The sequence below is a fragment of the Cydia pomonella genome, chromosome 19 (genome assembly GCF_033807575.1).
Source record: "Cydia pomonella isolate Wapato2018A chromosome 19, ilCydPomo1, whole genome shotgun sequence".
Lineage (NCBI taxonomy): Eukaryota > Metazoa > Arthropoda > Insecta > Lepidoptera > Tortricidae > Cydia > Cydia pomonella.
Genome location: NC_084721.1, coordinates 3,569,726 through 3,582,779, shown reverse-complemented (window position 1 = coordinate 3,582,779; position 13,054 = coordinate 3,569,726). Strand labels below are relative to the sequence as shown.

At 43.2% G+C, this 13,054-nt stretch overlaps 1 protein-coding gene across 1 annotated transcript in view; it reads left to right on the top strand.

Moving 5' to 3' along the window:
- LOC133528082 (protein pellino) overlaps positions 1–9,805 on the top strand; it is an 89,842-nt gene extending 80,037 nt beyond the window's left edge. The window contains exons 4-10 of the mRNA XM_061865295.1: positions 1,500–1,694; positions 2,324–2,503; positions 3,826–3,933; positions 4,705–4,861; positions 5,171–5,351; positions 8,255–8,391; positions 8,546–9,805. Coding sequence (XP_061721279.1) covers positions 1,500–1,694; positions 2,324–2,503; positions 3,826–3,933; positions 4,705–4,861; positions 5,171–5,351; positions 8,255–8,381 — 948 coding nt within the window. The 3' untranslated portion in view covers positions 8,382–8,391; positions 8,546–9,805. The remainder of the gene's footprint in view (positions 1–1,499; positions 1,695–2,323; positions 2,504–3,825; positions 3,934–4,704; positions 4,862–5,170; positions 5,352–8,254; positions 8,392–8,545) is intronic.
- Positions 9,806–13,054: the final 3,249 nt, after the last annotated feature.

Here is a 13,054-nt window from a genome sequence, read left to right as displayed (position 1 = left end):
TTGAAACTTACGAATGGCAATGGGAGGTTCCTACGTACGAGTCTAGATTATGAGAACATATGTATATTACCCCGACTGATCTTGATAATTGCGAAGGGCAATGGGTGCTTACGTTAGTTACACACCTCGCGATTACCATTCACGTACTTCTTTAAAGAGTTACGAGCACATCTCATTAACGACTACCCTGTGATCTTGAAACTTGCGAATGGAAATAGGTGGTTCCTAAGCTACACAACTCACACACCTCGCGATCACTAATGGTCACGTACGAGTCTAGATTAGGTACGGGAACATATCTTTACCAGCTTTACCTCGACTGATTTTAAAGCTTACGAAGGGCAATGAGTGCTTACGCTAAAGTTACACTCGCGACCACCGGTCACCGGTGATCACGTACGAAATTAGATTACAAGAACACGTGTCTGTGGTATAAACTGCAAGTCATATTTCCTGACTTCATACATAGGGTAGTAGAATGATATTAAAAGAACGGCAATGGGCTCTTGCAACGCGAATCTCAAAGCTAGCGAAAGGGAATTGATATTTAGCTGTCTGGAACTCTAATCTCAACTTCAATCACAACTGCAAAGGTGTACTTAAGCAGCTCGCTGTACAGCTTGGTATTTAGCATAACTGTTGACGTCACCGGTCAAGTTCAACTGAACTGAATAGTGAATAGCGTTACTAATACTCTACTTTCGTGCCCTTGGAACTTATTGGCGTTTACTAAGCTGATCTTAACAATTTCCCTGATTAGCTTCGGAATGCAAATAATTTTGTTTATTAGAGATTCGTGATGCCATTCCGATTGATTTTGATTTTATTAGGAATGAATCTGGGCATGATCCAATAACAGATATATGATTGAATTTGCGTACATTCCCATTCCTAAACATAAATAGCTACGTGGCGAAGCGCCAAACATACCTTTGCAGTCAACGTAAATCCATTTTCCGTTAGTCCATATCGGGGAAATAACCTGAAATTGATCATTATTAAGAGTAAAATTTTATTAAACTTGTATTTAAGTACGATATCAATGATATTGAAATGAATTAGAGGTGTAGCGTACGTAATTGATTCGATAAGCTCTCGGTGGGAATTGCAATTGTTGTTATGTTGTGAACCGTGATAAAATGATCAAGGCTGTTCTTTTGTAAAGATTTACAACCCAATGATGATGAATATTCAAATATATATTAAATTATTATATATTTAATTGTAAATGAATGCCCGATTTAATGGTAAGGTTTCAGATATATTTGTTACCAGTTCATTCTCTTCAAGTGTAAACTTGTAACTTTGCCCATACTACCCATACTTGTTGAGTGAATTTTCGTCGTACAATTTATATTTAGAATAGGAAATACTGCCATCGCGAGGTTCAATAAAAGGTCTTATTGCCTCATCCAATAGATAGGTACTCGCTTTACTACAACCTGAAAAGCGTCCGATTCCTCTATTCGTTCACTAACCGAGATTATCTTTGTTCACAGATCGGTAGGTCGTCAGAATCGCCGATCGACTTCGTGGTAATGGACACAGTGGCAGGCGACAAAAGTGGCGACACGAAAGTGCTACAGAGCACTATATCGCGGTTCGCGTGTCGCATCATCGCCGACAGAGAGGACGTCAACAACTGTCGCATATATGCTGCTGGGTTCGATTCTTCTAGAAATATATTCCTTGGGGTATGTCTACTATGTTTATTTTTTATAAGTTAACTTACCAATACCTATGCTTTTATAGCTATGCGTTTTATTAGCTTTAACAGAAACTCGCGGTATATATCATCGTAAAAAGTTGTTGAACGACTTCAACTTTATCTTGACCAAGTTATGACGCTTTACTTGTCGTGCAACATGGAAGGGTTTATTTCCAGCAGCGATTCTTTTATTTAGATTAAATATTTCAGCAGGAATATCGGTTTTCCTCTGATGCAATGTATATTGCTGTTTATAGTAAATATGATAATAAAATAATAAGTAAGTAAGTAAGTAAGTAAATATTCTTTATTGCACCAACAATTATACATTTTACATACATGTAAAACTACAAATGAATAAATAAATATTCAAAGGACAATTTAACACAAATTGACTTTATCGATGCATCATTATATTTTTCATGTAGTGTTTTCCATAGTTGCAATTCACCACTTACATTTCAAACTCAAAACCACAATATAAAAACGGTTTTTATGTTATTTAATCGCGGATAACATTTTAGGTTTCCTTAAAACAACCTAACCAGGAAAACACATAAATAAATACCAACATCACACAACGGGAAATGCTAACCACCGATACATTAATTTCAGGAAAAAGCAACCAAATGGACAGAGAACCACGAGATCGACGGTCTGACGACGAACGGCGTTCTCATGATGCACCCGCGCGGTGACTTCTGCGGTGGCAGCGCCACCTGCGGCCCGTGGCGCGAGACTTCAGTCGGCGGCGCAGTGTTCTCGCTCAGGGAGAGTCGCTCCGCGCAGCAGAAGGTGAGCTGTACAACCTAGAATCACCAGGTCGATGGTCTGATGTGTGATGACGCTTATGATCCACCCACGCGGAGACTTCTTTATTTTATTTTTTTATTTATTACATACACACAACCATCGTTACAGGATATCCTAATTCGACAGTATGGAATTTGACACACAAAATCAAATAATTACATAGGTATACAGTACATAGATTAAGTATTACAAACTACAGTAACACAATATATACAGCGTGGCCCTTGTGAATTCGCTCAAATCTTTCTGCATGTTATGTTCTTGGATAATCGTACCAGACGAGGAGGGGAAGTACTGTTAACTGACAAATAACGGTTGGTTAGTTAAGAGTATTGCTGTTAGAAATAGATACTTACATATTAGATTATTCCGTTATTAGTTAACCTAGGAAATAAAAACTGTGTGTCCTCGACGTTAAGTAAACTTATCTAAGAACGCCATGCAAGGTCGCTCTACCAATGATGTACAAGCAAGTACAGTTGCCAACTCGTAAAAAACACAATCACATAACTCATGATGTGAATCGGTTGACCAAGAAACTCAGTGCAGTGGAACCATATTTCATTACCGTAATCAGAAGGCCTACCACGAATCACTTCGTTCCTCCGTCTATTTGCCTCTATCGCTCGAATATGCAAGAGCGATAGAGAGACAGATAACGCAATTTCAATTTTCAATATACGCAATACCATCTGGTTTGCAACCTGCGTCGTTGCATGTGGCATATGCTGAAGTATTATATTAACATTATTAACGCTCCGTATGCTGTTGAGTACTCACGTAATGTCTTGCAATTGCGCTATATTTTTGTGCTAGACCGCTGTCATGAAATTTGAAGATTCTAGAAATTTGTTTCTTAAGTAATTGGTTGCACAAAAAAGTTAGACTGACCACTTTGTGAATTCTAGCTTGCGTTATTGAAACAAAATTTCTGACTGTATTTTATTATATTGCTCCTTCGTACTGTTCGCTCTGCTAATAGCGTATACTCTATAAAAGACATTGTCTGTTTCCAAAAAACTTTATTGCACAAAACAAATAGATAACATATCGCTCGCGGTATTACCGGACCCAACCGGCTTTGAAACCTGAGAGAAAAGAGCGTACTCCGATCTTAAAGGCTGTCAACGCACTTGTAACCCCTCTGGCGTTTCAGAGGTCCATGGGCGATGATAATTCCTTATCATTAGGCAATTCGTACGCTCGTTTGTCTTTAAAAAAAAAAAAAAAGACATAAGTACTAAGTTGGTCCTTTCCCTCCGATTGATCATACGCATGTAATTTAAAACCATCGTGTTTTCCAGGGTCTCCCATGCCAATCAGAAAGCAACGTGCTCCGGGACGGGACCATGATCGACTTGTGCGGAGCCACGCTGCTATGGAGGAGCGCCGAGGGACTCAAGAATTCACCTGTAAGAATCTCATCATTATTTAGATCCTGTCGTGCCTCACTTTTGGATAAAGGGCCACACCTAATTTCTCCACTGATCTCGGTCCAGTTGTGTCTGTTCCGTTCTGTTCATTCGTCTTTAAGCTCCTGCGGCCCAGCCATACAAATAAAAAATCCAAAATTTATTTGTAGGGAATAGTTGTATTTTTCTTTAAACTGAACGAAACAAAAGAAATGCAACTTTGTTCCAATTGACTATGATTTAAATTTCATCGGCCTGAATAAGTACTACTATATCTACATATAGTAGGACCGTGGGGCGTCATTTGCACGAAACCGCCTGTCACTGTTAAAGAGTTCACTTTTAATTATATGAGAAGTTTCATAGTTCACTGATGAGTGACGTTAGTCAGTCTGTCAACGGTGGTTGGTACAACTGGTCCCAAGTGATGCATTAAACTATTAGACTCAATTTATTCAACTAATTTAGAGATGTTGGAAACTATAAAAGACTAGATTATGGTTGTCCACAGCAGTTTTTTCACCTTTTCCCTTGTAAACAGGACATACTCGAGTCTGTTCATATTTTCAACAAGGATTGTTAAGTGTGACTGATGGGTGCAAAATCCACCATTTAAATTCGGTCTCCTATTTCTTTGTTATTTGTTCTCAGCACTATGTGCCTATATTTATTACTATGTATATGTGTGTCTCTAACGAAAGACTACAGGATCTAGTATTATTAAAATAGATAGTGCACTTGAAATACTGAAAAACCAATGTTCGTTTACAGACAAAACGTGACCTGGAAGCATTAGTAGACGCATTGAACGCGGGTCGGCCACAGTGTCCTGTAGGGTTGAACACACTGGTCATTCCACGCAAGTTGTCTTCAGCTCAACAGGATCTCAATCAACCCTACGTGTACCTCAACTGTGGGCATGTGCAAGGTCAGTATTAGAACTACTATTAGAAACTAAACGGACGCTCAGTTTAGGACGAATGCGGTAAAATGCCAAGCGCTGCAGCTGCACACGGCGGATAGTATGATGTCAATGTGGTTGGTTCGCATTAAAGTTATAATACCAAGTTAAAGAAAGAGGTCGCATAAAAAAGACTGTGAAGGTCAACCAAGGTAGTGGGGTCTGCTTAAAAAATGATTATTATATTTTATTTATGTTTTATGTACATGTCCTATTATGGCACCTTTGAAAAAGGTTCGAGTATTTCTGTTTTAATCCGTGATATCGTAACTCCAGGCGAGCACTCGTGGGGCGCGGAGAGCAGCGAGACGGGGCTGCGCAAGTGCCCCATGTGCATGACGCCGGGGCTGGTGGTGCGCGTGTGCATGGGCATCGAGCCCGCCTTCTACGTGGACGCCGAGCCGCCCACCTACGCCTTCAACCCCTGCGGACACATGGCCTCCGAGCGCACCGTCAAGTGAGTACCGGCCCGCCCATCACGTGTGCATGGGCATCGAGCCCGCCTTCTACGTGGACGCCGAGCCGCCCACCTACGCCTTCAACCCCTGCGGACACATGGCCTCCGAGCGCACCGTCAAGTGAGTACCGGCCCGCCCATCACGTGTGCATGGGCATCGAGCCCGCCTTCTACGTGGACGCCGAGCCGCCCACCTACGCCTTCAACCCCTGCGGACACATGGCCTCCGAGCGCACCGTCAAGTGAGTACCGGCCCGCCCATCACGTGTGCATGGGCATCGAGCCCGCCTTCTACGTGGACGCCGAGCCGCCCACCTACGCCTTCAACCCCTGCGGACACATGGCCTCCGAGCGCACCGTCAAGTGAGTACCGGCCCGCCCATCACGTGTGCATGGGCATCGAGCCCGCCTTCTACGTGGACGCCGAGCCGCCCACCTACGCCTTCAACCCCTGCGGACACATGGCCTCCGAGCGCACCGTCAAGTGAGTACCGGCCCGCCCATCACGTGTGCATGGGCATCGAGCCCGCCTTCTACGTGGACGCCGAGCCGCCCACCTACGCCTTCAACCCCTGCGGACACATGGCCTCCGAGCGCACCGTCAAGTGAGTACCGGCCCGCCCATCACGTGTGCATGGGCATCGAGCCCGCCTTCTACGTGGACGCCGAGCCGCCCACCTACGCCTTCAACCCCTGCGGACACATGGCCTCCGAGCGCACCGTCAAGTGAGTACCGGCCCGCCCATCACGTGTGCATGGGCATCGAGCCCGCCTTCTACGTGGACGCCGAGCCGCCCACCTACGCCTTCAACCCCTGCGGACACATGGCCTCCGAGCGCACCGTCAAGTGAGTACCGGCCCGCCCATCACGTGTGCATGGGCATCGAGCCCGCCTTCTACGTGGACGCCGAGCCGCCCACCTACGCCTTCAACCCCTGCGGACACATGGCCTCCGAGCGCACCGTCAAGTGAGTACCGGCCCGCCCATCACGTGTGCATGGGCATCGAGCCCGCCTTCTACGTGGACGCCGAGCCGCCCACCTACGCCTTCAACCCCTGCGGACACATGGCCTCCGAGCGCACCGTCAAGTGAGTACCGGCCCGCCCATCACGTGTGCATGGGCATCGAGCCCGCCTTCTACGTGGACGCCGAGCCGCCCACCTACGCCTTCAACCCCTGCGGACACATGGCCTCCGAGCGCACCGTCAAGTGAGTACCGGCCCGCCCATCACGTGTGCATGGGCATCGAGCCCGCCTTCTACGTGGACGCCGAGCCGCCCACCTACGCCTTCAACCCCTGCGGACACATGGCCTCCGAGCGCACCGTCAAGTGAGTACCGGCCCGCCCATCACGTGTGCATGGGCATCGAGCCCGCCTTCTACGTGGACGCCGAGCCGCCCACCTACGCCTTCAACCCCTGCGGACACATGGCCTCCGAGCGCACCGTCAAGTGAGTACCGGCCCGCCCATCACGTGTGCATGGGCATCGAGCCCGCCTTCTACGTGGACGCCGAGCCGCCCACCTACGCCTTCAACCCCTGCGGACACATGGCCTCCGAGCGCACCGTCAAGTGAGTACCGGCCCGCCCATCACGTGTGCATGGGCATCGAGCCCGCCTTCTACGTGGACGCCGAGCCGCCCACCTACGCCTTCAACCCCTGCGGACACATGGCCTCCGAGCGCACCGTCAAGTGAGTACCGGCCCGCCCATCACGTGTGCATGGGCATCGAGCCCGCCTTCTACGTGGACGCCGAGCCGCCCACCTACGCCTTCAACCCCTGCGGACACATGGCCTCCGAGCGCACCGTCAAGTGAGTACCGGCCCGCCCATCACGTGTGCATGGGCATCGAGCCCGCCTTCTACGTGGACGCCGAGCCGCCCACCTACGCCTTCAACCCCTGCGGACACATGGCCTCCGAGCGCACCGTCAAGTGAGTACCGGCCCGCCCATCACGTGTGCATGGGCATCGAGCCCGCCTTCTACGTGGACGCCGAGCCGCCCACCTACGCCTTCAACCCCTGCGGACACATGGCCTCCGAGCGCACCGTCAAGTGAGTCCCGGCCCGCCCATCACGTGTGCATGGGCATCGAGCCCGCCTTCTACGTGGACGCCGAGCCGCCCACCTACGCCTTCAACCCCTGCGGACACATGGCCTCCGAGCGCACCGTCAAGTGAGTCCCGGCCCGCCCATCACGTGTGCATGGGCATCGAGCCCGCCTTCTACGTGGACGCCGAGCCGCCCACCTACGCCTTCAACCCCTGCGGACACATGGCCTCCGAGCGCACCGTCAAGTGAGTCCCGGCCCGCCCATCACAAGCGAGGATGCGGAACGACATCTGTCATTTGTACGTCACGTCAACCGGGGTGAATTCTGGCAGTTGACGAAATATATCTATAGAAGCGTTTAGAGCGCTGTGTTTCTTTCCATTTCTTCACGCCTGCCGATCCGGGGCATCCAGTCTTTTGCTAGCTTTATTGACGGATATCGTCCTTCCATGTTATGAGTAGTTTTCACTCAATTCGTCTCGCTCAGCGACGGGCTATCTTGGTTTTGTGCCACTATAATGGAATCCAAATATTTAAACGGCCCGTGCGCAAAATAATAGACCTCTAAAACACCTATAAATTTTAATAACAACAGAAGATTTCCAAATAAATGTGATGCTAATCTTTAGAATGATACTGACCGTTGCATTACACGACTATTTTTATGTCTACGGTATTTTTAGTACACCGTACAGTACTTGCGGATGCGTCAAACACAACTCTTAATGTATTGTTCTTACTTCTTTAACGAATGACGCCGTGATGTGGTAACTAATTTGAACGTCTTAATTCGTTCTCAGTTCGTGTGACCGATTGAGATAGTTTCAAGTTATAATGTAATGTGTACAGATACTGGGCGAGCGTGGACATCCCGCACGGCACGAACGGCTTCCACGCCATCTGCCCGTTCTGCGCCGCGCCGCTGCAGGGCACGCCGGGCTACGTGCGCCTCATCTTCCAGGACAACCTCGACTGAACCTGCACAGGTACTGCTTCACTAGTTATGTGTTCAGCTACTAGGTACAGATGCTGGGCGAGCGTGGACATTTTTGACATTCGGGATAACGACCCCAAAATCATTCAGTATAATCAAATAAGAAATCTTTACTTAAGTACTAATTTTCCTTTATCTTGTTACAGGTCCTGCAGCAGGCGTTTTTGATTATAAATAAAAGGGCCTTTTATTTAATAATTAACAAATATGATACGGAGCGGCAGGCATCGACGTCAGGCCGCGAGGAAGTTATATAGATGAGCGGTCACAGAGGTCATAAATATGTTTACAATGTACCTAAAGTAAAGACAATTTTGTACATGGAGCTGCCATTTCCTGTCTCTATCGCACGCACATAATTTTATTGCTGCAAAGACAATTTGAAATAGAAGTGGATTGTTAAAGAAAATTTTGTGGGCACAGTAAATTTACTGCCATCTTTCGATACATGATTAAAACTTTTAGAACGCCGTTTGACTTTGATCCTTATTCTTTCACTGATATGTGTTAAATATCATAAAGTGGCGCCATCGGCTAAAGGTTGTGGCGCCTTTGGCCTATAATTAGATGGCGCCACACGCAATACAATGGCATCTTTTTGATATTTAACAAATTTAACACATATCAGTAAGAGAATAAGGATCAAAGTCAAATGGCGTTCTAAAAGTTTTAATCATTTGTCGAAATATGGCAGTGAATTTATTGTGGCTACAAAATTTTCCTTTTAATTTCCTGTCCCGCCGGTGATGCTGGCGAGCGGGCGGCTGCGAGCCATAGAGATAGGAACCGGCGTTTACACATATTTATGACCTGAGGCCGAGCAAGGTTATGTGCTCCTCGATGAGTTGAGAATGTTTTCATGATCTTTAAATTATGCACTTATACCTAATACGCTGTTTTTTTTAAATGGAATCTCACTTTTATCTTTTTCCATATTTCGACATAGCTGTAACGCAGCTTTACTCAAATCAGAGACGAGATGAATAAAAGACTGTCAATCTCAATCAAATTCTAGTACTCGATTATGGGGAAGGTCTTTTGAGGTCTCTACATACGGTAGAGAGTTAGCGGTCTTTATTATTTAATCGTTTCTGCAAAAACGCTACATGAATTAATGTAAAACTGTGTAAAATCAAATGATTTAATTTGTTCAAAATAAATATTTATAAAGTGTGTTACGTTTATAAATCGATGTGTTGATGGTGTCTGTATGTTTAATGTGTCGTCCTTAAGGTACCACTTTGTCAACTGCCAAAAAGGCTTAAAAGAAACATGCAATGTGAAATAGTCCTTACTGGCATCCGAGAAAGTGCTACTTTTTGCCTGAAAGCGTCACAAATAGGTATTATAAAATGTTCGGCTAATGAAGAATATTTATTTGTTAATGTCAAGATGTATGATAATAATGCAGAGAAAACGAGAAACTACAAAAAAAGTATTTAATGCTTTGTACATTGCTCTGTCTATTATTTTAAAATGATTATGAATGGAATATATAAGAAAGATTATAATGGAACAACAGTACAGCAATAGAAGAAAAAAATCCTTATATTTGAGCATATACCTGAGGCTAACTCAATCGACACATTCTATTGTATAACTGAAATATCAATCTATGTTAGACTAGAGACAAGTAAAGGATAAAGACTACTAATCTAATGAAACGTTTATCGTGTATGACGTAAAAGTTATTGCGAGTTTCATTGCATAGTGTTATAAGGTTATAACAAAGGAAACTTCCAGTCTTTATCATTACTAATCTTTGGCAAGACTAACCTATGTTAGTCCATAGAAGGGCTGATTTTTATTTTGTCTTCGACTTATGTTTTTCGTCAGATTTCGTTAAAATTTGTTGGATAGAGTTCCTTATTTTGTACAATATAAGCGTGATTTAGATGGTTACGAAACTCAACGTATAGTTACGTAACACAACGCATGGTTACGTAACTCAACGTATGGTTACGTAACTCAACGTATGGTTACGTAACTCAACGTATGTTTACGTAACTATACGTATAGTTATCTCAATGTATAGTTACGTAACCCAACGTATGGTTTCGTAACTCAAAGTATGGTTTCGTGACCCACCAGAAAATTACATTTTAAAAGGACAAAATGAAATTAAATTCCGAACTGGAATAAAAGGTGGCAAATTAAAAACGATACAAATTACCCTGGGATTTAGGTTTCCGCCCAATGTAATGCAAAAAAAAAGTCAATAAAATAAAAAATCGGCCCAGAAACGCAGCTATAACTATCATTATATTGATGTAACTAACCTAAGTTCTAATTTGTGTTATGATTGTAAATACTGATTACTTTGTAATGTTAAGTAATTTATGTTTTGTAGTGTGGGTTGCTTGTATACCTAAGAGCCATAGCGGTAGCATAGGCCATAGTGTGAGTTCGTATCGGCTTATTGGAACCCTGCACATACAGTGGTCTCATTTACAGGTTAAACTTAGATAATTCGTCCGTTTACAACCAAAACTTGTATCTCGATATTGATACTATAATACTTGGTTTTAGTTGGTATTTAATTTGCTTGTGCACCAATTGATCAATCTATACATATAGATCCAAATCGAAATAGGCTGGTCGCGAGGAATCCGAAAATACATAATGTTGTCTGGATTCGGCTGAGATTTAGAGATAATTCTTTTGAAAACATATTTTCCTCATGATCCCGTGCAAAACGTTTACGTAACCGTATTGGTTAATAATATCAAAGATATATATGACTCCGTATAAGATAAATAAAGTCTTAAGAAAAAAAACGTGCTTCGACAAATCAAGAAAAATGTATCCTTTAATTGATGACGATATACCGTAGGCCTTTACTCGAGTAGATGGCGACACTGATATTTAACACATATCAGTGAAAGAACATGGGTCAAATAGCCATATGTCATTCTAAGAGTTTTAGTCGTGTTGAAAGATAGCATTAAAATATGACTACAAAAGTAACTTTGAGAATAAGCCTCTATACTCAATTTTCTTTTGTTAGTATTGTCTACATTTTAGTAAATTATCCTAATCAGGTATTTGGTTGTAAACTGACGATTTGACGGTTATCACACGAGTGATTAGACATGCCATTTATATAGTAAATGTAAGTCCCGAACCTGCTGGCACACGATTCAACTATCGCTTTTTGTGTTAAAAAAAGTCTCTTTAGTTGCGTCGGAAGTTATTTTGGACTGTATTCGAATTGAATATATCTGACGAAATAGAAGTAGCTTTTTCGAACGTAGTTTCTGATTAAAAATGGTTGTTTATTATAGATGTTTGACAGATCAGCGAAAAACGTAAAATACTCGAAAATATTCGGCCTATTCTCATTAGTTCATAGTGGGAAATAATGCAAAAAAAGTCCCTTCCTACTGGGGACAACTAGGAAGTAATAATTGTGAGTGGTTACAACTGGGAATTAAGAGTGGGGACAAATAGGAATAGGCCCATGTTTCTACCTCTCTTTCAAATATCTTTCGTGTACAACCAGTTTTAAAGGCTTTGTTACATCTAATGTATGATGCAGTGCGGTGTGTTGTATAATTAAGAGTTACAGTGAGTTAAGTCAAGCAATGAAAAAAAAATCGACTTTATTTCTTTAACATTAAAGTCCAAGAGTGACAATCTTTTCATTCTGCTACTTTGCAGTCAGTTGCAGAGAAAAGTAACCACTTTCATAGAAACTCATTTGAACACGTGTATGTATTATGCGCTTTGGCTGGTTGTATAACGCACGATAAAAACATTAGATGTGACTTGGTCGTGTAGCGTAGGTATGTTCTATAATAAACCCTGTCCTCGGGAGTGTTGTAAAAATAATGTAATTTTGTAAACGTAACGATTATAAGCTTACGATACTATGAAATTTAGTTTTTGTACAATTCGAATTCACTAGTTAGTGATTACACTTAATATTGCCTTTCGAATCGACAAAGTGCAAGACAGATTTACAAAGATAATTCTTATTTAATTAATTAATGCAAGTAAGTGCACGTAATATTATATTTATTTTAGTATTAACCCTTTCGCAAGACGTCAACGCATTTTAACAAGTCTGTGACGTTTGAAGGGTTAACATACAACTCGGGTAAGATATCAAATTGTTTCGAATACGTAGGTAGTTACAGTGTAGATCCGACATGAGTTGAATATCGCTTAACACCCGTAGTATAGCGTTATGAGTAACCCGTTAAGACCTGCACTTTTTCTTACCCTCTATTGTAACTCAAATGGCGGTTCAAACCTAACGGGACCTTAAAACGATAAGCTAATATTTTGACCGAATGATATCATGCTGTTTGAAAAAAAAATGGATTTGTGTCGAAAGAATTACGGTAAAACCTTATAAATACGCAGGACGTAAGTTATACTGATATTCGAATGATTATTTTCGCTTTAGATACAACTAGTGAAGGTATTGTGAAGGCTTGTACACGTACAGTCTAGTTCATAAATATGTATACATTTCTTCACCTTTATCTATTGCAATTAGGCGAATAAATGTATAGATATTTATGAACTAAGCTGTAATTATGTCTTGCTTAGGCGATTTAAGGTCCCTTTAGTATTGAACTGCCACAAATAGCTACGGTATATGTTGTGACAATACTGCGCGTTGACGCGCCCGTACGCATTGTTTAGGA